Source organism: Pongo pygmaeus, chromosome 6 (genome assembly GCF_028885625.2).
Source record: "Pongo pygmaeus isolate AG05252 chromosome 6, NHGRI_mPonPyg2-v2.0_pri, whole genome shotgun sequence".
NCBI lineage: Eukaryota > Metazoa > Chordata > Mammalia > Primates > Hominidae > Pongo > Pongo pygmaeus.
Genome location: NC_072379.2, coordinates 58,635,792 through 58,659,663, shown reverse-complemented (window position 1 = coordinate 58,659,663; position 23,872 = coordinate 58,635,792). Strand labels below are relative to the sequence as shown.

General features: G+C 39.6%; 1 protein-coding gene across 2 annotated transcripts in view; it reads right to left on the bottom strand.

The window, feature by feature from the left end:
- Positions 1 to 23,872, bottom strand: part of JAZF1 (JAZF zinc finger 1) — a 354,660-nt gene that overhangs the window by 234,625 nt on the left and 96,163 nt on the right. The window contains exon 1 of one of the 2 annotated variants that reach the window (XM_054495753.2): positions 4,014 to 4,171. The exons of the other annotated variant lie outside the window; for it this stretch is intronic. Coding sequence (XP_054351728.1) covers positions 4,014 to 4,029 — 16 coding nt within the window. The 5' untranslated portion in view covers positions 4,030 to 4,171. Of the gene's footprint in view, positions 1 to 4,013; positions 4,172 to 23,872 lie in introns of those variants that run through there. 2 annotated transcript variants of the gene reach the window in all.

Sequence of the window (23,872 nt, the reverse complement as noted above, 5' to 3'; positions counted from 1 at the left end):
TTTCTCTTGTTTTCTGCCCAGTCTAACAAAATGAAAAAATGAGGAAGAAGGTAGATTTGGGCCACTTAGAAAAACATATTTGAACCAAGTAGGGCAATTTCGTTTGAATTTGTGAAATCTCAGTGTCAAAATAGGTTGGAAGGGGACTTCGGCAGGTGCTCAAACCAATCTTCAAACTGTACAGATGGGATAAATGACTTTCGCTCACTTGCTAATCAGTGCTGAGGCGAGGAACAGAACCTAGACTTCAGCCTCAGTCTCTCAGCCTAGTGTCCTTTCCCGTCTCCTTCTGCTTCTAAGTAGTTTTTTTCGTTTGTTTGTTTTTGAGACAGAGTTTCGCTCTTGTTGCCCAAGCTGGAGTGCAATGGTGCAATCTCGGCTCACTGAAACCTCCACCTCCCGGGTTCAAGTGATTTTCTCGTCTCAGCCTCCGCAGTAGCTGGGATCACAGGTGCAAAAAATTAGCCCAGCTAATTTTTTGTATTTTTAGCAGAAACAGGGTTTCACCATGTTAGCCAGGCTGGTCTCGAACTCCTGACCTCAGATGATCTGCCCACCTCGGCCTCCCAAAGTGCTGGGATTACAGGCGTAAGCCACCGTGCTCAGCCTAGTTTTTTTTTTTAAAGACAATTTGTAGTACTTTCAAGTGTGCCAAAAACTGGGCTAGGAGGTAAATAATATAAGATGATTATCTCTAAAATACAAAAAGGATACGTATTGGGCATGCAATTGGTCAGTAAATACCTAGAAGCTTCTCATGCATGCATAATAAATTGCTTCCCTTAAGTTAAACAATCCTCTTGTCGTATCAATTATACCATTCACCTAATTAACAGAATCTTTCCTAAACTGTGCAAAGGCAAACTTCCCTGAAGACCTTGCAAATGATCCCAGTGCCCAATTGCTGGAATGGCACTAATAAGATTTGACTCTACTGACAAATTAAAATTTTAATCAGGGCCACATGAAAATCTCAAGAGCAGGAAAAGTAAAGCAAATTGAGAGGTTTACATTATAGGTTTTGAGATTTTGAGATACTTTTCCATACACGCAACATAGAACAGAGAAATTAACAGGCCAAGGAAATGTTATTTTTTAAAAAAAGGAGGAGGACAAAGAAAAAAAAAGACACGAGTCACTGGTAAATAATGTTGACACTGTTGGCCACTTTGTTTTAAAATCACATAAAATCTTTGGGGCATTAACAATTGCCCATACTTTCCCCTGGAATTGCAGAAAAGCTGGCTCTGCAGCAAAGGGAGATGGTTTAGGCCACTGACTGAAAGACTCATCCCTGTGTATGGTTTCAAAATGCTGCCTGGTATCATAGCAACCATGCATGACTGAATGTTGTACAAAATGTGATCAAGGCCTCCCCTGGGAAAATCTCATGTAATTTACTCCATTTCTAAGATGTTCCCTGGGCTCTGGAAATCAGGTCTTCAGTTCAAGGATCTTCAGCACAGGAGGAACTTACACATCATCCAATCTGCCTACTGACAAGGCAGAGAGGTGATGGAAGAGCCCAGTAACTTAACCAGCACCACAGCTGGTGGCAGAGCAGAGAGCAGAGCCAGCTATCTGGACTCCCAGCTCAGCGCTGCTTCCTCTTGATCTCACAGCTTCATCTCTCCAATTTAGTGAGAACTGACCTTCCTCACCAATCAGCTGTTTTCACAGTGAGACTCATGCATGATAGCTGTATTATATTTTAACCTGGAGATCAAGTATGGCACACCAATTGGATGTCTGTACACTGGGGATTTTGCCTTGTTCTAAGGTGACATGACAAATGGCAGATTCTGCACCTTTCACTTCACTAAAGATAGTCTTAAGGACAAGTGCCTCTACTTCCTTTGGCCTTTAGCTCCCTGCCTGCTCCCTAGCATTAAGAAACAAAGGAAAAGTCAGCTGATTTGTTCCATGAGCCTGAGCCATGCACCTGTAATGAGAGGTACCGAGGGAGAGGCCCAGGTTTCCTGGGTCTGTACCGGGTTCAAAGGGCGGAAGAGCTGCTCTCCATGCCCAACTTGGAACATACATCATGACCTAAGGGGGGAGAAAACTAATCTCCAACCCTCTGGTTCACAGGCAATCGTGTGCAGAGGCCTTTAGCTTTAGAGTTTGGGGCGCTTTTTTCTCCTGGAGGTGCCAGGTACGGCTCCATGCTAGGTCTGCAGCATTCGCCATGCTGAGCGTTGAGAAGTGTTCTCAAAAACTCATGCCCCCAAGTTTGAACAAACTCATACTTGTCCCCTAAGAAGTCCCTGTCATCCTGGTCTGTCTGGCTACGAGCTCATTACTCCCCTGACCTTGAGGCCCACAGACTGGGATGAAGCCAGGACCTGGCTCCTCACTCAGGTCCTCCCGCGCCTTCTCTGGATGCCTTTCCCTCCCTGCTCACGGCACACTGCACTTTGTAAAACGTCTTCAGATGTGGAGAGCTGAGTCCTGGCAGTCATCCCAGGAAAGGGGAGCTTTTTTTGTTGTTCTGCCCTTGATTGGTCTTCACTCTCAAACAGCTGTGAACCTTTTTCTTCGTTTATTTTCAAGCAATTAAAACTACAGCTTGATAGCGTTACTGTAATCTCTCCCATTGTGTTTAGAGAAATTTTTCTTTCTTCAAGACTTCATGTATCTATCCAAAAGAGAGAGAACAGTCTAGAGGCACAGCATACCTCACGGAAGTGATCTGATTGGTTCTCATCCCTGAAAAAGCCAAATACTTGGAAATAAGAAGTTGAAAACATACATGTGGCCACATTTTCCTCTCCTTTGCTTCCATGTCCACATGGAAAAGAAGAAAAGCTTCTAGATATTTGCAAAGGTTTTGTGAAATATGAGCTTTGGCTAAGCACATGTTTTTAAAAATATTTGGCCCCTCCAAACAGAACAGATGTTTCGCAAAATTTTCCACCATCCAGTCACAGCAATCCCGGCATGATCCTGCCCCATGTCCGGCTCCGGGCAGGCTGTCAGTGGCAGCTGGTCTAAAGAAAGTGTCACAAATCATCTAGCTCTTCTTAGACTTTAGAACAAGCTCCCTCCAAGCCCTGCAATCTTCCAAGGTAGAGGAGGCAGCAGGAAGATGGGCATTTGAACAGCACGGAGGGCCAGAGGTAGAGTGTGAAGGCAATAGAAAGGCACATATTCTCTTCATGACATTCATCAACAAAGCCTAACATTTCACAAGTACTCGGGCTTATTTCTTACTAAGTCCTGAAGCATTACGGTCATCCAAAATCCCCTATTAAAGCGTGAGCTCCTCGAGGGCACAGACTGTGGTTTTATTCATCTTTCTATCCCCAGCACTTGCATACTGCACACACACAGCAGACACTCAATAAATTTGATTGACTGAAATGAAAACTGTGAATACCTTCGTGGGAACAGGGCCATGACCAGCAGGCATCTTACCTAGAACTGGTTACCAGGTGAAGGCAAGATAAACAGAGTATTCCTACATGGGGAAGGCAGCTGCCTAAAACGGAATCGGCTCTGGAGAGCCAGAATCCCTGTGTGTAGCGAAATACTACAGGTCAGCAAGCAATGCGGTGTGATACAAAGATCCAACTAGATGTGGCCAGAAGCCAGTGCACAGGGAGGTTTGACACCAAAAGAGACTGTTCTAAGTCACAGGCAAGACCTGCGTTCATAACGTTATGAAAAGAGCTCATCACAGCATACTTTTCCACTTTTATATACCAGGACAAAGACCTAATACAGTACCCTCAGCAGATACACCTCTGTCGACTCCAACACCAGCAGGCATCTACAGTTTAGTGGCTAAATGCAAATTCTGAAAACCCTGCCTCAACTGCCCTCAAAAAATCTTTAATCCTCATTTCAAACTTTTATAATTCAACTCTCGTTTCTTTCCTTCCTCATAGAACCATTTGGAAAGATTTTGGTTTTTCAATAAATATATTAATACACAAAAGTTAGTATGTCCCATAAAAGTATTTTTAACCAGCTCCTAATCTGCCAAGATTTCAGTGAAACCTTTCACTTACCATTTGCCACCCACATACAGACCCAAGGACGGACCTTCTATCCAGTGACGGCACTTACAGCTGATTAAAGGGTTTGCAGGTGATGACAAAAATATGCTTGGTTTACAAAGACAGGCAACATGGAAGGACACATCTGTGATCAGAAAAAGTGCAAATTTGCGGAGGAGGAAGCTGCTTTCGATTTGCATTATTACTGCTCGGGTTCAGGAGAGATCGTGCTGTTTCAAGTGATTCCATATTTAACAAGCTCTCGGCATTTCTTATTCCAAAAATATGTAATGAAACTACTAACAATACAAAAGAGCTGATTTTAACTTTTGTTTTCTTGTCAGAAGACAGACAATGTTAAAGAAGAAATTCATGATGTTGTAAGTTTAACATCGTAGTATGAAGTCTGGGAGACGTGTCTGAATCAAACACGTCTTCTGTTCTACAATCCATCAAAATGAAGAACTTCTGAGAAGATGAATAAAGGAAACACTGTATACATTGCTTGCATAAACTGGATCTCATTAAAAATATGGTGGCTGGGCTTCACACACAGTTTGCACCTTAACCTTGCATCTGTTATAATTGCCCCAAGCATTATTCCAGCTCTTTCATTTCAGTGAGAAAGTGTGATGATTTTGTCAACCAGGGTGTAAAACTGACTTGAAACAAACTGCTATAATCAACTTCCCACAACCCACTGAACTGTGCGAAATGGCAGTATGTAATAAATAATTAATGCAATTAACAAAACGGCATGAGCCTACTATAGAATATAATCTGTTCAGGCTGAAGAATAAAGTTCATTTCAAATAATTGTTACCATATTTACTTACGGATATGGCTATATGCAACTCTATGCTTAAATAGCATATAACAATTCCCAAAGTCAGGTCTTTAAGGTAAATTGGCATTGCTTCACTTTTGAGATAAGTATCTCCAGACATACAAATTCTTGGATAAAACTTAAAAAGACTAGAAGTAATTATAAAAATTAGAAAAGATAAACTAAAGAAAAAATAGAAACCATCCACAATTCAGCTCCCTTCCACCACCCCCCACCAAAACATGTATAATTAACATTTCAGAAGGAAAGATATAAACACTTAACAGTTGTTTCAAAAGTTGGGATGGGGTTAGAGGATCAGGGAAGGATGAGTTTACCTTTCTTTGTATCATTTAAATTTTTCAAGTCATGTGCATGTATTTTTAATTTTTAGAAAATAGTTTATATAAACTTGCATACACCTTTCAGATTTTCCTCCGGATGCATATTTTTTAAAAACCAAAATGGTGATGACATTATGTGAATAACCAAAAAAAATTATATATTTAAGAAAAGTACAAAGACAACCTCTCTCACCTTGTTCCCCTCCTCCCAAACCTCAGAAAAGGAAACTCCAGCCTTGCCTCAGTATAAAAATACATGACTTTTTAAAATAGCACTATTGGTAGGTGTTAGCAGTGGGCAATGTGTGACCCACAATCTTCCTTTCACACAAAACACAACACTACTTCTTCTAAATTTCCTTCATCCGAGTTGGAGAGGACCCTCTCCAATCCCCTATGTTTTAAAATAAGCAACTAATATCTAGATAGGTTACAGGGTACTTGAGTTAGCAGAGCTCGTCGTGCCGGAGCCTGGCTGGAGACCTGGTCTCTGGGCTTCCCATGAAGCCCACACACCCATCCATGCTGTTGTTTGTAGGGCTCCTTTATACTGAGAAGGAAGGTCAGTCCTCAGATTTGCCCTGGAGTGTGATCACTTCAGGTTGCCTCCCCTCCCTTTCTCTCAGGCAAGGGCGCACCCAAGGACTGAAAATCAAAGCCAGGACCACATGACTCCCATCCTGACTCTCTGGACCTGAATCTTTGCATTTTGCTTTATTTTCACTGTAAATCAAAGTAGTTTGTTAGGCTGTGTCTTAATAATTTGGCCTAAAGTATTCTCCCGGGGGACAATTTTACAAGGTACACTTACAACCACTGAGGCACAGTCTCTTGGGAAGAATAAGGAGCCCTCATGTCTCATCACGGGGAACATGCCTATTTACGTCACGTCTGCATTATTGCCCCTGCCCGGGGCAGTGCTGGCTGGCAACCCCAGGAGGAAAAACCACTCTGTTGTGGCCATTTTCAAAGAAACTCACCTTCTACATGCAGAAGCCCCTGGATGTGTGAATTTTCTTTGCAACAAAGGGAGAGAAGGTCCAGTGATAGTCTCATGATTACATGGTCAAAGGGGTTAATAAGAAGGAAAACATAAAATAAAATAATCATAATTAGAAAGAAATTGCATAAGAAAAAGGAACCTAAATGCCAAGTAAATTCAATTATTTAAGAGTAGATGCTTGAAAACAAAGTTTACTTAGTTAAAAAAAAAAAAATTAGAGGTGAGGCTTTTTCCCTTCAATGTATTCTATTGCTTTCTTATGCTTTATTATAAAATTAGCTAACAGTACTGTACAGGGGTCATTGCAACATTTTCTAAGTGCCTCATGTCTACCTATGTGTTCTTACTTTTCTAGGCCCCTGGGCAAGGATGTTTACATTATTTGTCCTAAGTAATTAATTTGCCCCAAATAAGTTAAAAAGTCAGTGTCACAGTGCCAGAAGAAGGGCCAGGAAATGTTTGTTAAGGTCACTGGAAGAGGCTAACTTGTGGCTAAATTTAGTAATTATTTCTTTCATAGGAATAATTCCAAAGTTTGAGTCATGGAATAGAGAGGAAACCTGAAATGAGATTTTAATATTATGCACAACACCTTAAAAAGGCAACAGGAAAGCAGTATCCCATATGAAGCAGAAATCCAACCTAAGGAAGATATGGGAAACAAACAAAACATTGTGGAGAGTTTTTAAAAATCAGAAACAGAAATACATATATGTATGTACTTATGTATACACACACACATACATATAGAGTACTAGTTTTTGTTGATGAAATAAGCTTATTTTTATGAAATCAAAAAAGATTTGTGGCTTAATAAATATGTTAGAAGAAATGAGCTATTTGAGTAAGCTACTACTTAGCAGGAGTAAGTTTATAAAGGAGTTTATTATAATACTTTTATAATTATTCTGATCTTTAAATTTTGCATAATATTTCTCATTAATGAAGACAACCCTGGCTTGTCTGATGTGTGAAATTATTTATTTTTAAATTATATTTCAAATGAAATTAACTGACATTATTATACACTGCCTCAATTTAGGACAAAGACTTCACTCACTGGAGAATCCACTGTGAATCCCATGAGCACAGAATGAGACTTCTTAATGACTAGTCTAAGCATTTATAAAAAATGTCAACCATTAAGGACAATAACAACTACCCCTGAATTGTGTCCTCATTTTCTTGAAAGAAATGAAGAGGGAAAGGACACAGGTCCCAGGAAATCAAATCCGCTTTTAAAGAACTGTCCTCAGAAACCAAGCAGGAAAAAGGGAAGAGGTTATGGGCATGTCGCTGGAGCCAAGGTGACCTGGGTTCAAAGCCTTACGACACTCACTGCAAATTTGTGACCCAGCAAATCAACACATCTCTCCAAACCTGTGCATCCTCGGGTATAAAGTAAGTGTAACAGCATCTACCCCACAGGGCTGTTGGAAGGAGTTTCCAGAATGAAGAATGCAACCCTTCTCATCATCACTATGCCCCAGCATCCCTTAACACCAGAAGGGATTAAGGACCCTTCTGGTATTAACTCCTCCTGGACCACAGAAGCTCATTTATTTACTTACAACAAGGCATTTACCTGATAGTGAGCTAAACTATCCCTAGAATATAAAAAGTATTTAAGTAAATATGAGAAAATAATTTTAAAATACACACATATGGAGAGTAAAAAAACTTTACCTCCCTCCATCTCCACTTTTCCTGATTTTTACCATAAACAATTTAGTATGCTTTCTTCCAAACCTTCTCTGTCTACCTATAAATGTATATTGTAATTGGTTGGTTTTCCCCGAGAAACACATCATGCTCTGTAAACTGTTCTATAAGTGACTTACTTTACTCAACAACATAAAACAGACAGTATTATTCTTTTTAATGGCTGCATAGTGTTTCCTATAGTGAATATACTTTACTTAAGCACTCCCCATATTAATGGATATTTAGGTGAATCCCGTTTTTTGCTATTAAAAAAAAAAAAGGCTGTGCACTATTTTTAGGGTGGATTTCTAGAAATGGGCTTGCTAAGTCCTTGATTCATTTGAAACTTAATTTGACACTGGTTATCTTGACCACAGTGACATCAGATTGTAAATATGGTCATAATGACATTATAATGGGAGAGACAAGAGATAGAGAACTTCTACAGGTATTCAGAGCATTTTTTTTCTCTTGGACATAAAATGGATCCATTGTACAGGAATGTGTTCTCCCCATTCTCAGTGCAGAGACAAAGCCGACAAGCTTAAAAGTACATGTTTAGGATTCTAGACTTGGTTTAACTCAAATGGCCTTGATTGGATGGGGTCTCTCTGCAGTATTAAAACTGCTCTAATTGCATTCTTCAAGCCAGCTGAAGGCTGACAGCTTCCGCTCCCGGCTCATTATCAGAGCACTTCAAGGGGCTCCATTATGAGCAGAGCACCTGGTCCAAATTTATTTCAACGGCCCAGAGCAAAATGGGAAGGTGCTTAATGTTCAACCACAATGGTGACATTTTTATGAGATATCCAAGGTTCAGAAACAAATAAATGAAAGGTTTGAAGGGAGCATGAACAGAAACTGTGACAATAAAAATTCAACATTGATATATCAATTTAAAAACATATACCACCCATACACTTGGGGTAAGGCCAAGGGTTCAATGCAGGCTAACCAGAAAGAAAAGAAAAAAGGTCAATACTGAACTCCTCCCATGACTGGCTTTGCTAAAAAAGACTGATGAAATTCTAAAAATGTTTAAGGAAATCAGAATGAGATGAAAATTCTGAATTCCGGTTAGGATAACAATTATGTTATCTATCTGCACCAACATGAGAACGAAAGAAAATCCAAGTGGAATTCATAGTGAATTCTAAATGTATTATGTTCATAGTTATTCTCCGGTTTGCTTACACAATTGCTGTCTTTCTCTCTCAAAAAAAAAAAAAAAAAAATCCCGTGTGGAAATGAGTAAGTTAATAATTCCTTACAGATGTTTCCATAAGAAAACATTGTGCAAATATATATTTAGAATTTTTTAATAAATGTATAATAGGGAAATTTTTCCAGGTAGATCATAGCAGGTCCAAAGTAAACATGACATCCTATTGCATAAATCCATATCTAGAGACTGCTTGTCAAGTGGGATTTTGCTCTCTGCGGCTGAGTACTTGCAGAGATCTTAGTGTGTAGACGACAGCCAATTTTAAAGCCCGAAACCCAGCTGCAGAGCATTAGAAAGCCCTACCCTCCACTAAGAATCTGTTTAAAGAATGTTAAAATAAATATTTGTATTCTTTCACTAAATACAACAATGACACTTACATTGGAATCTAAGAAAATGATGAATGAAAAATTATAACATTGGCACTTTACAATGGGAATGCTGACTAAATCGGAACTATACAAACTCGGAGGATTTACTCAATGTTTAGTCTCTTAAGAAAAAAAGAGGACAATTAATCAACTACATAGAAATTTTTTTCAGCTATTAGTTGCTTTTGGTCTTGTGATTTTATCTTTCTCAAGCATTTTCCCTATTAAGCCGACCATACAGATGTGCAATACATTAATCGGCCAGACTATAAAGGCTTTAATTATTTTACTGATTTAGAAAGGCAATTAGGCAGCACCTATTTTTCACGTATTGATTATACCGACTCTGGTTTTAGATCTGAATTCATGAATCATCAGGCAAATGGTATAACCACAAAAAAAAAGGCTACTGGAGCGTTTTTTTTCTACAACAAATAAATAAAAGCACTTAAAATTAATTACCTGATAGAACCACCTTAACTACAAAAAAAAGTGGCAAAATCCCAGTAGAATAAATTTGGTATGTAAGTCCTCCAGCAAAGTGACCACTTGTCTGACTGCTTGCAGGCCACCCAGTGTTAGGTCTTAGAATTTGGGAGCTTAGAAAAATCTTCATCTGGGTGTACAAAAACAGGGTGCTTTGTTTTGGTTCTGATTTAGCCTTGCTTCTGCCTTTACTGTATTCTGCTTTCTCCTTTGAAACTACTTAAAGAGCTGGAGCTCTGGGAGTCCATGGGGAATTTCCATGTTCACCATGGAAACTGAGGAAGTGGTAATTTGGATTATGTACATCCGGGTCCTGATTTCTCCTTCACTTTGACCTCTTTCTCCTCCCCATCTACTATTTAAAACCCACTATGTAATCTAGCTCAAAACAACTGAGACTGCAATGATGGCTGTGCATGGTGGCACTTATGAGACAAATAATTCCTGGCCTTTCCCATCTTTATGGAACAGAAGAAAACATAAGTCTTGAAAGTTTTCACAAGATGCTGTGTTAGATGAAAAAAACTGAGAATTTTTCCCATAGAACAGATGTTTCCTAGCTTTGTACAGCCTCTCAGCTCTACATTAGGAAGTCGCTCGTATGATGATAATGTACCGCTTACGGGCAGGATGGTATAGTGGCAAGAGACTTGGATTCAAGCACTGGATGGCATTTATCAGCTGCGCAACTCTATGCAAATTATCTTTAAGCCTTTCTAGCATTAGTTTCTCTATCTATAAAATGGGAGCGATTATGCATGCTTCACCCATCACAGAGAACTGCTGAGACCGTCATATGTGCATGTGAAAATGCTCTCTAAGCTGGAAACTAGTGTCATAAACGTCATTTCTTTTTGCAGAAGCCATCTCCTTCATGCAATCACCTACACTGCCCTCTTGTGGTAGGCAGGCTGCATTGCTACTAAAAGGCAAAGAAAATTATTTTGTGAATTGAAGATTGTATTACTACCAGATTAATTTCATGTAACCAACTCTTAATTGCCAGGTGAATAGAGAGAGGGCCACTTGACATGAAATATACAATTCAAAGGATCTACCTGGGTTTTTTTTGTAATGCCATTTATGAACAGTGAATCCAGACACTATACTCTGGCCCCTTTTCTTGCACTACTAGTCCATGATAAAAATTTTGGAAAAGTGGAAAACACTGGACAAGAAGAGAAGCAGGAGATCAGTTTAGTATTGGTGAAAAGTCCTACCTTCCCTGTTACTTTGGACGTGGATATTAAAGCCAGTGAAAATGTTCATAAAAATTGTAGGAACAAAAAGCCATCCATAGTTTTGCCTGTACTCTAGAACAAGAATAACTGACTTTTAGAACTGCTAGGGACCTGAGATGCTACATTGTTCCTCCTCTTTTCTTTACAGATGGAAAATCTAAAATGCCCATAATTTTTTTTTTTTTGAGACAGAGTTTGCTCTGTTGACCAGGTTGGAGTGCAAGTGGCATGATCTCTGCTCACTGCAACCTCCACTTCTCAGGTTCAAGCAATTCTCCCGCCTCAGCCTCCCAAGTAGCTGGGATTACAGGTGCCCGCCACCATGCCTAGCTAATTTTTAAAATATTTTTAGTAGACACAGGGTTTCACCAAGTTGGGCAGGCTGCTCTTGAACTCCTGACCTCAGGTGATCCACCCGCTTGGGCCTCCCAAAGTGTTAGGATTACAGGCGTGAGCCACCACACCCGGCCATGCGCATAATTTAAAAGATGTACCTCACTTGGACTCTGATCACCAAATTCCATCACAGCAACCACCTTCACTTGGAGCTGCCTCCAGCTTCTGTTTTTATCACTTCTTAACTCAAAATACATCTTCAATCCCATTTTTCTCTGACAGACACTGATATAGAATAAGAAATACTGGAAAACTAAGCCACGAGGAGCAAAATAAAATATAAATATCACTTAAGAGAATTCATTATGAGAAATCATAAAACTGACAAGTCTCCTGAACAAAAATGACCTGAGAGTTTACCCATAGGTTAGCAAATATTAAAATAATGATAAGGATGACAACCACAAGCAAATCAATACATGCTTGCTGATGAACTGAGTAGGAACTTAAGAACTTGGCGCCTCTCTAAAATTTTTAATTAAGAAACATTTAATTATACTTACTATGCAGCAGGCCATGTTTCAAATGCTTTCTTATAATCTCATCACAACATTCAATATGCTGTTAATAACCTTTATTGACTGCAGCATCGGTTTATGAACCCTGCTGATTGTTCAGCTAGCACCATGGATCAGGGAGTAATCTAGAGGCATAACTCAGAGATACTGCTCGTCTGGTTCCAGACCACTGCAATAGCAAATATCACAATAAAGCAAGTCACGCTAATTTTTTGATTTCCCAGTGCACATAAAGTTACATTTACACTACACTGTAGTCTATAAAGTGTGCAATAACATTATGTCTTTAAAAAGTATATATCTTAATTTTAAAATATTTTATTGCTAAAAAATACTTTGTAAAAATGCTTATAGTCATCCAAGCTAGATCTTCTGGATAAATTGTTGCAGCTTCTCCATCAGCACTTGCTGCCTCACTTTGCACTTTCACCTTACGGAGATGGCTTAGTTTCCTATACTTCATGAACCCAACTTCTGCTGGCTTTCAACTTTTCTTCTGCAGCTTCCTCACCTCACCCAGCCTTCATAGAATTGAAGGGACTTGGGGCCTTGCTCTGGATCAGGCTTTGGCTTACGAGAATGTTACGGCTGTGTTGGTCTTCCATCCAGAACACTCAGACTTTCTCTATATCAGCAATAAAGCTGTTCTGCTTTCTTATCATTCGTGTGTTCACTGGAGTAACACTTTTAATTTCCCTCAAGAACTTTTTCCTTGCATTCACAACTTGGCTAACTGTTTGGTGCAAGAGGCCGAGTTTTCAGCCTGTGTTGGCTTTCAACATGCCTTCCTCACTAAGCTTAATCCTTGCTAGCTTTTGATTGAAAGTGAGAGACGTGTTACTCTTCCTTTCACTTGAACACTTACAGGTCATCATAAGGTTATTAATTGGCCTAATTTCAACACTGCGGTGTCTCCAGGAATAGGCAGGCCCAGGGAGAGGAAGAGAGACAGAGGAAGGGCCTGTTGATAGAGCAGTCAACACATAAAATATTTATTGATTAAGTTCACCATCTTATATGGGTGCAGTTCATGGCACCACCAATTACAATAGTAAAGTCAAAGATGACCGATCACAGATCACAATGACAGATACAATAACAATGAAATTTAAAATATTGCAAGAATTACCAAAATGTGACACAGAGACATAAAGCAAGCACATACCATTGGGAAAATGGCAATAAACCTACAATTTGTTAAAAAATGCACTGTCTGCCAAGTGTGGTAAAGCAAGGTGTGCCTGTAGGAGGGAAGGGAGGGCATCAAAGTTCCTTAGAAGATACAGAGTAGTAAGCTGGTAAATTAGAGGAAAAGTCAGGAAAACCTCGTGGGGACCAGCACAGGAAAGGCAGCTGGCAGAGATAAAGCAGGTCTTGCATTCTTTGACCTCAGGGCAGCGGGGGACATCTCTGGGATGTGACCCAGTCAGGTTAAGATTTTGAGACAGGGCTAAGCCCAGTGTTGTTACTCTTCAGTAAGCCTGGAATGGAGCCACCCCTTCCCCAAGGAAATCACATAACGATGAGGAAGTCACATGCACATAAACAGTAAACGAAGACAGGATGACCAGCTCGACCAGCCCGGAGGAACCAACACCAACATGGAGGAAGGAGTGCGGGAGCGCCTGGGGGGCTGTGCCTGCAGAGGGGAGCAAGAGGGAGAGCAGCCAGCCCTTCGGGGCACCAGATGCTTTTTCTAAGGCTTGGTCATAACCAGCACCAAAAAGCAGCAAGCTGCGCCATTCACCCAGCTGTTCTACTTCTTCACGCTGCTTAGCTGGGGTTTTAGGGACTTGAAAAGGTACCTGGGGCTACAGAACACAGTGTCCACGCACTTGCGCAAGCTGGTGGGCCTGGGGCATTGTAGTGGCCTCTGCTCCACCCTTTCCCCTTGCCCAGAAGCCTCGACACCACCAGAGAGCGAAGTGGGACAAGAACCCAGAGAAGAATTTAATAAAACATCAAGGCCAGGGAGTTTGTGATACTCAAAACTTTGTGGAGGATGGGTCAATCTGCATTTATATGTGTTTCCATTTTTCCAGAGAGAGAGAAAAAAATTAACATGGACTGAATTTTCTCTATTTCTATTAATTCACGTATTATGCCATTTTCACTATAACAAAATGCTGCACTCTTATGCTTTCTTAAAAAGATCACTATAGTAAAACTATTAATCTATATACCTGGATGATACTAGAGTTTAATAAGTGTTTACAGAATAAATCAATGACTGACAGTAATATTAAGGGGCTAAATAAGTTGATCTCTAAAATTACTTTCAACCTAAAAATGCTACATTCTGCGATAACAAATAAGTTTATTATTTAAAAGTCCTTAGGCTATTTTAGAGTAGAGTATGTTTGACGATTATGAGAAAGTATCTGGAGACTTGAAACTTTAGCCTGCTAAAGCATCCTTTAGACAGGTCCCTCTGACAAAATGAAGTAAGACCTGGTAGAATTTCTCAGACAAATCATGCCAAAGTATCACCTCCTTCAAGACAATGCATGGGGGCGTGGGGAGGCAAGGATGTCACTCACCCTTGCAGCCCTTGTCTATTTGGCTTTCTCTGCAACATTTCACTGGGCTGACAAGTGTTCCTCATTGAACTCTCCTTCCTGGGCTTCCCGTTGCTCTCCCGCCTCTGCCCGTTCACTCTGCTCTTGTGCAGGCTCCCTTTTCTCTGTCCACCCTTGGTGAGTCTTTGACCTCGGGAATCTTCTTAGGTTCTCTTCTTATGCCACACGGTCTTTCCTCTCCTGTGATTTTAGTTAATATCTGTATGCTGATGGCTCTCAAATCTCTTCCTCCAGCTCCAGCTGCCTATTGGACATGTATAACCGGTAGTTCCCCAGGCTGCAGTATGTTTGAAGCTCCCCTGCCCTGGTCTCCCTCCTCGCAGCCTCTTCTGGGTGAAAGGCACATGTCCCACCAGCCACCCATGAGCCATCCTTGGCCCCACTCTGGAACCTTAACCCCTCACATCCCATAAATCCCCAAGGACTGTGCATCCACCTGCTGAACATCACCAGAGTCCACTCCCAACTCCACTCACAGTGACTGCAAAGGGGGCCTTTGCCTCGCTGTCACCATTACTATTCCCTGCTCCACAAGGTGGCCAGGGTCAGCTTCTCAAATGCGGATCTGGGCACCTCAGTCCCAGCTCAGAACCCACCAGTGCCTTCCTACAGCCTGTGAGAAAGTCAAAACTCCTCCAACTGGGTTTGCAAAGCCCTTCCAGAGCTGACCACCACTGAGTGCTCTGGCCTCTCCTGCATGGAAACACATTTTCTCACCTCCTTTGCTTCTGCTGTACTTGTGGATTAAAATGTTTTCCCCCATCCAAATCCCCTCTACCTGGCTGGGGCCATTGCCTTCCAGCTTTTCGGCTTCTGGTAAGTTTTGCCTGAACCCCTTCACCCCTAGATCAAGCGCCCCTTCCACATGCTCTCTTGGGGTTCACATCTCTCAGTTTAGCCCTTGTGCCTCGAGTGTAAGTTCCTGTAACGTCTCAGTATCCCTGCCCCACTCGTGCATATACCCTAAGCCTGTCTCATTCATATCACAACCCCAGAATCTGCACAAGGCCTACCACATGACAGCCACTCAACGGATATTTACTGAATAAACTCATGATTATGAATATTTTAGTACCTGACCTATGAGTTATTGACACATAACGGGAGTACCATGGGTTTCAGAATAACACAGACCTTGTTTCCCATCCCAGCTCCACAGCTCACAAGCTATGTGATCTCAGAAAATGTATGGAAACTTTTTAAGGCTGTTTGCAAAGCTGTAAGAGCACGACCAACCACTTACTTCATAGGGTTGCTGTGAAGACTAAAATACACACAGCATATGAAGTGCCAAGAGTGCTGTATTATTTTGTGTTTTTCAAAATGCAGTGCTACAAACTTCTTTATCACTATGTCAATTAGTGCTATTGCTGCCTTAACCCACAGGCCATCAGATACATTTTTAAAGTTCTTTATGTGAGCATTATTCAAGAAAAAGCCTTGTCCGCTGACCCAGCCAGTAAAAACACTGGGCCCTGACATTGGGTAAGAAATGTTGCTTACAACATTGTAACATTGTTGCAACACTGTCTTACCCAATGCCAGGGCCCAGTGTTATTACTCAAGCAGGCTGGAACATCCAATAATTTCTGCCAGCCTAAGAATTATTGGTATTGCTTCTACATTTTACATTTTATGACAAATCTAACAATATAAAGCAAATAGTGAAACAGCTTGTTTGTTTCCAGGATTATTGAATGAGGGCAGAAGATGTCATGGGTATATTTTGATAAATATTTCAGGCATTACAAACAATACTGAAATATATGTCAGTCTTGTAACCATCACACTGCAACATTTTCTGCTGCCTTCTGAAAAAGCCCCCTTGCGAGGGAGGGTGGAAGGAAGAGAGGGAGTTTCTCAGAAAGAGAAGAGAAAAACCTAACACTTGCCCAGTATCATTGTGGGTTTAACAATTTTGCTTTACTGATTTTATGGCACAATCTAGTCTCCCCATATCCCCAAAACAAAAACAAACTAACAGCAACAACAAAAACCCTTTCCATCAGGCCAACTAGGGGCTTTGGAACCAATTACAAAGTACTATGAGATGACTCTTTAAATGAAAACTCTTAAGCTATTCACCAAGTCAAGTACATTGTGGGAGCTGAACTCCCACTTCAAAAGTTTGGGTTCTGACCACGGCCTCCAATCCAACCTCCCTCAAATTCCAAGAGAGTTAATCCTGGCTTTCCGTCAGGAAGTTTGCTCTCACAAACTTGTAGAAGTACTGGCTATTAAAAAGTGTATGGGTTCTTTTAGTCTTTCTGTGCCATGGTCAGTAAGGGCACAGAAGAAATCCTGAGCTTCTAAGGGTGATTGCACCCCACAGGGGGCAAGCAGCATCATGCCATCGCCATGCCCAGGAGGGAGACATGGAGATGGCCTTGGAGCAGCTCTGGGCAGGCTCTCTCTCTCTTCACACAAGAGGCAATTTATGTTCTAGGTCAGAAAGGATGTTTGTTGTCTGCTGTGGTTTGAATGTTTATCCTCTCCAAAGTTCGTGTTGCAATTTAATCCCCAATGGGCAGTATTAAGAGGTAGGGCCTTTAAGATGTGAATGGATTAACATTTATGGATTAATAGGTTAATATGGGATTGGGGCTGGCAGCTTTAGAAGATAAGGCAGAGAGACCTGGGCTGGCATGTCTGCATACCTCAGGACTCTGCAGAGTCCCCACTTGGAGGAAGGCCTCACCAGATGCAGCCCCTCAACCCTGGACTTCTCAGCCTCCATAACTAGAAGAAATAAATTCTTTTCTTAATTACCCAGTATCAGGTATTCTGTTGTGTGCAACATTGTCTTGCCAAGGTGGCTCAGTTCATACTGTATTTTCCAAGGCTTGCAAAAACTAAGCTTTGCCCTAGTATTCTTGTTGAGAAGATCTGAAACATATGATTTTTATGTGGCTAACAGGCATAAAATCCCAAAGATATTAATACAGAATGATTTTTTAAATATCTTCTGCTATGTACCATACCATGTTTAAAATGTTTCCTTCCAGTTTAAAATGTATGCTCTAACTATAGAGTATTTCCTTAGAAAAACTCAACAAGATGAGCAATAAGAAATCCTATTTATTTAAAATTTTTCTCTTTAAAGTACATAAAACTTGAAATTTTTATATGCAGCTTAGGTCTTCATAAACCTACAAATAGGTAAATGGAACACTTAAATCTTTTCTTGAAAATATCTTTGTTTCACCAGACTAAGACCTCATATTCAAAGTGTCATCCCCCCGTGATTTTTTATGACCACGTTATAAACCCCTCCAAAAATGGGGTTTACAACGGAAGTGTTGACATCATGTTAACTATTGCTTTGCAAACTGAGCTCAGTAATCAAGGCCCATTATATTTATGAGGCAGGTAAAATCTGTAGCCATTAATCACAGAGCCATATTGACAGATTCTAAGTTTGAGGTCCAGCAAAATTAATGTATCCCATTTCTTATATCATTGATACCACGAAGAAAATTTGCAGGCAGCTTTATAATTGTGAGGCTTTCACATTTTTACAGAAATCCAGAGGCAGACTTGTTGAAACATTTCATTTATTTACACCTGCTGTGGTCAGTTTTTGCACATCTGCAAAGTACTAGAGAAGATTTTTCTTTCCCATAGATAATTCATGAGAATTACATGCATTTGCGCAAACACAGCCTTTATTAGAAGAGTACTACAGTCATTGAATTCTATGTATCCATACGCCTAACCCACACTGAGGTTGTACCAAATTGTGATTAATTACCAACAGAATATTCCACTCCTAAATTATAATTCAACATCCCTAAATAAAACAATCTGAAATGTCAGCACTCTGTCTTAATGACATCATGCCATCCCAATAATTCTGTTTTACAAGTAAATTCCTATTATATATTAATAAGGGCTGTTGGTGGCTAAACATCTTGCCTCCCCAGTAATGACTGGGTTGAAGGCAATTAGAGCAGCCAGGTGCAGCTGAGCTGGGTACTCATAAAAGTTTTTAAATTTTACTGTTTCCGTTTCATTTGGGGAGGTGCATTCCAATCTGCCCAAATTAAAGAGAAAGCTCTGCCCATGTTTTCAGCTGTTGTGTGTTCTAACCATTACTGATAAACCCCTTTAATATTTCTTTGCTCCTTAGAAGCTGATGATCTGAGGAGTTCAAGTTTCACCACGAGCATCTATATTTCACTGCCTGTCACAGTGATTACTCCAGACACACACATACATGTGCACACACACAGTCTCAGGGTAACAGAGCAGCACCTTCATTTAAGACTTTCTGGGGCAGCCCTGAGTAGTAAAATTGATGCATGAAAGAAAGAACTTTACTCACTTTGTTAACATGTTTTTGCTGTAATTAGTTTGGGTCAGTGGAGGAGACATCAAATTAAAGTTTTATGTCATAATAGGAGCGATGATTTTCCCATTACAAGAAAATCAATTTCCTTCTACAAACTACAAACACTACATAAAAGAATTAATAAGTGTAAAGACTTAACACATCTGAAGCAAGAGAAAAGGTTACTACTGATGATGACAAATATCCTTAGAAGTAGAATTTTAAAAAGAGTTAACAACTTCCCCACAGTAGTATTATAAGGGTGATGTACCCTGGGAAATTTTCCTACCATTCAGAAAACACAGAGCCCTTTATTTAACTTATTATGTGTCTTTCTTCTCTTTACTCTGTAACTCATACTAATCAATTTAATTTAATTCAGTTAAAAAATTTTTAATGCTATAAACAATCAGTTTTATGACATCAAATGACTGACCTAAGTAGGTTTTTGTTTAGCTTTCAACAAGTTATATGGATACTCTATACATTAACGATCAGATAGACAAAAGTAATTATGTAGCAGCTGCTAATCCAAGGACCAACATCATCCTTAAAAGCGGGATTCATGTCGATGACAGTAAGACAGGGTCTCACTTGATTTCAAGAATACATCAGCCAGAGCTATTCTAGGAAGTAATCTTGGAAGGGCCCCTTTAGAAGTAAAAAAAAAAAAAAAAAAAATCATATTCCATTTAATTTCAGAGGGCAAAATAGACTTGATTTCCTCTGAATAAGAATAGTCCTCAAAAGTGATCCCTAATTTTTTTCTAGGTGGTTTGGGGGATTTTCCTTTTTGTTTGCTTTATTTTTGATAAAAACTTTACATTTACAAAATAGGATTTAAAAAAAAATAGAGTAGTGCTACATTAATTCAGAAAATAACATCATTCAGAAATACACTGTTGGTCTGTATTAACAACCAACCTCTCCATTTTCTGAGGGGAAAAAGGACACAAAATGAAGACCCTTTGCATACAGCTAATCATCTCCTGCTTCTAAGCAAAGAAAAATTTATCAACGACTCATTTTCTTAGGATAGTGAGCTTCAGAATGTCATCATTCGACATAAAGTTTTTCAAAATTCCTAATCAGGAAGAATGCAAGGAGGAGGCCATTTGTCTATATCAAACAAGGAGCACCAAAATCTAGATTTCTTATCTTTGTTTCCTTCCTTTTGTTTTCCTTAATCAATGAAAATGTCCATTTTAAAAAGGAAAAAAATAGTCGAAATCAGTATTCTTGTATATTTTCTTTCTCCTCTCCACTTTTTTTCCTAGTGGGAATACAGGAGATAAAGAGAAGGGTTTGACAAAGGGCCTTTATTTCTTTTAAGCAATTACCAAGACAAGTCCTGCTTCCCAGTGGATGTCTCCCTACCAGCTTTTGAACTACATCCTTAGCCCCCTCATACAGATTAGATGCCCTACATTAACAGACACAGCCTGAAAACCAGGGGGTCTGAAAACACATCCCTTCACGGAGCTTAACAGTCACTCAGGGTTAACACCGCGGGGCTACAATCTGCTGCAAGAGGCAGTGCTGCAGGGACATGGTAGCCGACAGCAGTTTCAACTGGTATCATGTTCCGAAAGTTTCATCACTTTTAAAACTGCAACTTCGACATTTTTCTGCAAATCTCTCTTCCGCACTGCTAAATCGTTTCTGGATTCTGAGATATTTTGCTGCTAGGAGCTAGCTTTCTTACTGGCTCCCTGTGCCTTAAAAGGAAATTAGGCAATACATTAATAAGTGCTATTCGTGGCTCCCTTCTGACCACTGAGCCACAACTAGGTTGCAGGTAATTAGATCTAAAGGCTCCATTGTCAAACACACCTTTCCTTTTCCTAATTACATGAGAAAACCTCAGTAAGTCCCAATTTTAATAATAGTGCTTCCTGCCACAGGGATCAAAGTCAGAGATGCGTGTGATGAAGTGTAGCTAGGTTTGTTTAAGGAAAGGAGTGTCTCCTTTTCCTTCTACTTCCAATCCTTGTCCTAATACCTCCCAAAGAAAAGGGGGCCTGTCTCCCTTCCCAAAGACTGATCCTCTGATTCTCCTTTGTTAGAACTCTGTTATTTTCACCTGTCAAACCACCACTATGCCATTAAATCACTATTTGCATTCTGTTGTCCCTTGTGTTTCTTTTTTATTGTTTTAAGCAGCGATGGATGTTTCTGTGAGTTTATATAATCTCTCTCAGGATAAATTCATTCTTAAACTAATAATGGGCTTGATTCTCATGTTAATTCCTCCTTTCAATTAATTTTATTTTACCAACATCTCCAAACTAGGGGGACACTGGACAAATCATCAGCACTGCACATACTCATCATATTTCCAATCATCACCAATTTCCAACAAGAATAAAAATACTCCCAAGACATAATCTCCCATTTGGATACACTTGGTCATCAGAGTGCATTCCAATGAGCAATACAGGAGGAAAATAATAAAACAGAAACAGAAAACAAAACAATAATACTATTGAATATTTAAGGAAACTTAAAAATCTAATCCCCAACGTGATGGTCTGTGGTGATGAGGCATTTGGGAGATAATTAGGTCATAAGAGTGGAGTCCTTGCCTATGATGGGATTAATGCTCTTATAAGAGCGGACTTGAGAGAACTTGCTTCCTCTCTCTTTGCACTATTTGAAGACAGCAAAACCACAGCCATCTGCAAACCAGGAAGAGGGCCTTACCAGACCCAATTATGCTAAGCACCTTGATCTTGGACTTCCCAGCATTTAGAACCATGAGAAATAAATACCAGTATTCTATTATAATAGCCCAAGCTAAAGCGGAAATTGGTATTGGGAAGTGGAGTGCTGCCTTAACAAATACTTAAATATGTGGGAGTGGCTTTGGAACCGGTTAACGTGTAGAGAGGCTGGAAGGTACATGCTAGAAAATGTTGACATTGCTGTGAAGGGACTTTGGAAGGTGATTCTGGTGAGGGCTCAGAAAGAAAACAGGAGAGATATATATAAAGTTTTCATCTTCTGGGAAAACATATAAGTAATCCTGTTCAGAATCGTAGAAATAGGGATGGTACCAATGAAGGCTCAGACAAATGAAGAACATGTTATTGAATAATTAAGGAAAGTAAATTCTTCTTATAAAGTGGCAAAGAACTTGATTGAACTGTGTTCATATACTAGCATTTTGTAGAAGGTAGGATTGGCAAGTGATAAAATTGGCTATTTAGCCGAGGAAATTTCTAAGTGTTGAAAGAGGAGCTTGGTTTTTCCTGACTACATATAGTAAAACACAAGATGAGAGAAATTGAGATGTGAGGGAAACAAGAAACTCCGTGGTGAGATTACATCATTTAGATTCAAAAGTCCATGTAAGATTTGGGTCCCCAAGAAGTTAACCACAGGTACCGTCAAATCCATTATGGTGCCATTGTCAGTCAAGAATCAAGGTTGCCTGCCAGGGCTTCAATCCCAATATCCACTGTAGATACTAAGAAGTTATTCAACCTCTTTAAACCACACTTTCCTCAACTTAAAAATCAGTTTAATGATTGAACCTACCTCATCTGACTACAGTGAAGATTGGATAAGATTGCCTGTATAGCTCTTACAGTGCCTAACATACCTTATGAACTCAATGAACATTAACTGTCATTATCATCATCATCACCTTCTTCATCATGAACAACAAATCTCTCTGCTTAACAAAGATGCTAATATCCAGTCAAACTGCAATCTTAATACTGAGTTTCCCCAGTTTCTTCAATAACTGCCTAACTTGCCCATTCATCTTATTTTTCATAACTTTAAACATTATTAAATCAAAGCATAAGACTCTAGTATAAATTCTAGGCCAATTACATGCCAAAAGGAAATTATTTTATTGTTACAGTGCATTCTTATCATTATCCTATTCTATCTACATGAAAAGTAAAAACTCAGTCTTTGTTTAAAATATCTCATTTGAGCATCACAATATCCTCCAACACAGGTATTAGTACTCCCATATAATAGAGAAGAAGAGTGAGGCGGCTTCACTGCTTAATTTACCCAAGGCCATAGGCTAGTAATTGGTGGAACCTGGATCAAAGCCAACTTACCTCACTTTTAACCACGCCTCCTCATTCTCTGTCTTCCTCTTTTCCTATTCAAGCTCTTAATTTTTTTTCTATTCCACAGACCTTTTTTGTTTTAGTTTTTTAACTTAAAAGTTAATTAAAATTATTACTATTTTTTCTAATTCTATCAGGGGAAATAATGTTATTCTTATTATTTTTTTTTAAGCTGTGCTTAACATGTAATGGATTCTTTGTAAAATTAGTAAGTGGCCCAATTATGCAGGGAGTCAGTTTGCCCTATGTTTCCTCCTAAAATGAGTTTGTGCAAATAAAAAAAAATTAAACTTTTCAATTCCAATGTTTCCACATTAGATGAAAACAGAAACAATTGAGCAGTGAATTATCATAGTCCTATATTCAGTCAACAAGCGGTTACAATAACCAACAAGTGGTTACTACAATAATGTTAAAATCTATCATACATAATTAATTCATTTGCCACTTGTTATGCTGCCAACTGAGCCCACATGAAGTTACAATAAGGACTTGTAAGAAGATTTAAGGTTTCAAATGGCCCAATGCACAACTGACTGTAAGTTATCTATAAAGGCTAGACAATGGCCACAGGCAAAGATACTATACAGCAAGCTTGTCCAACCTGCAGTCCACAGGCCGCATGTGGCCCAGAACAGCTTTGAATGTGGCCCAAAACAAATTCGTAAACTTTCGTAAAACATTATGATTTTTTTTTTGCAATTTTGTTGGCTCATCAGCTATGGTTAGTGTTAGTGTATTTTATGTATGGCCCAAG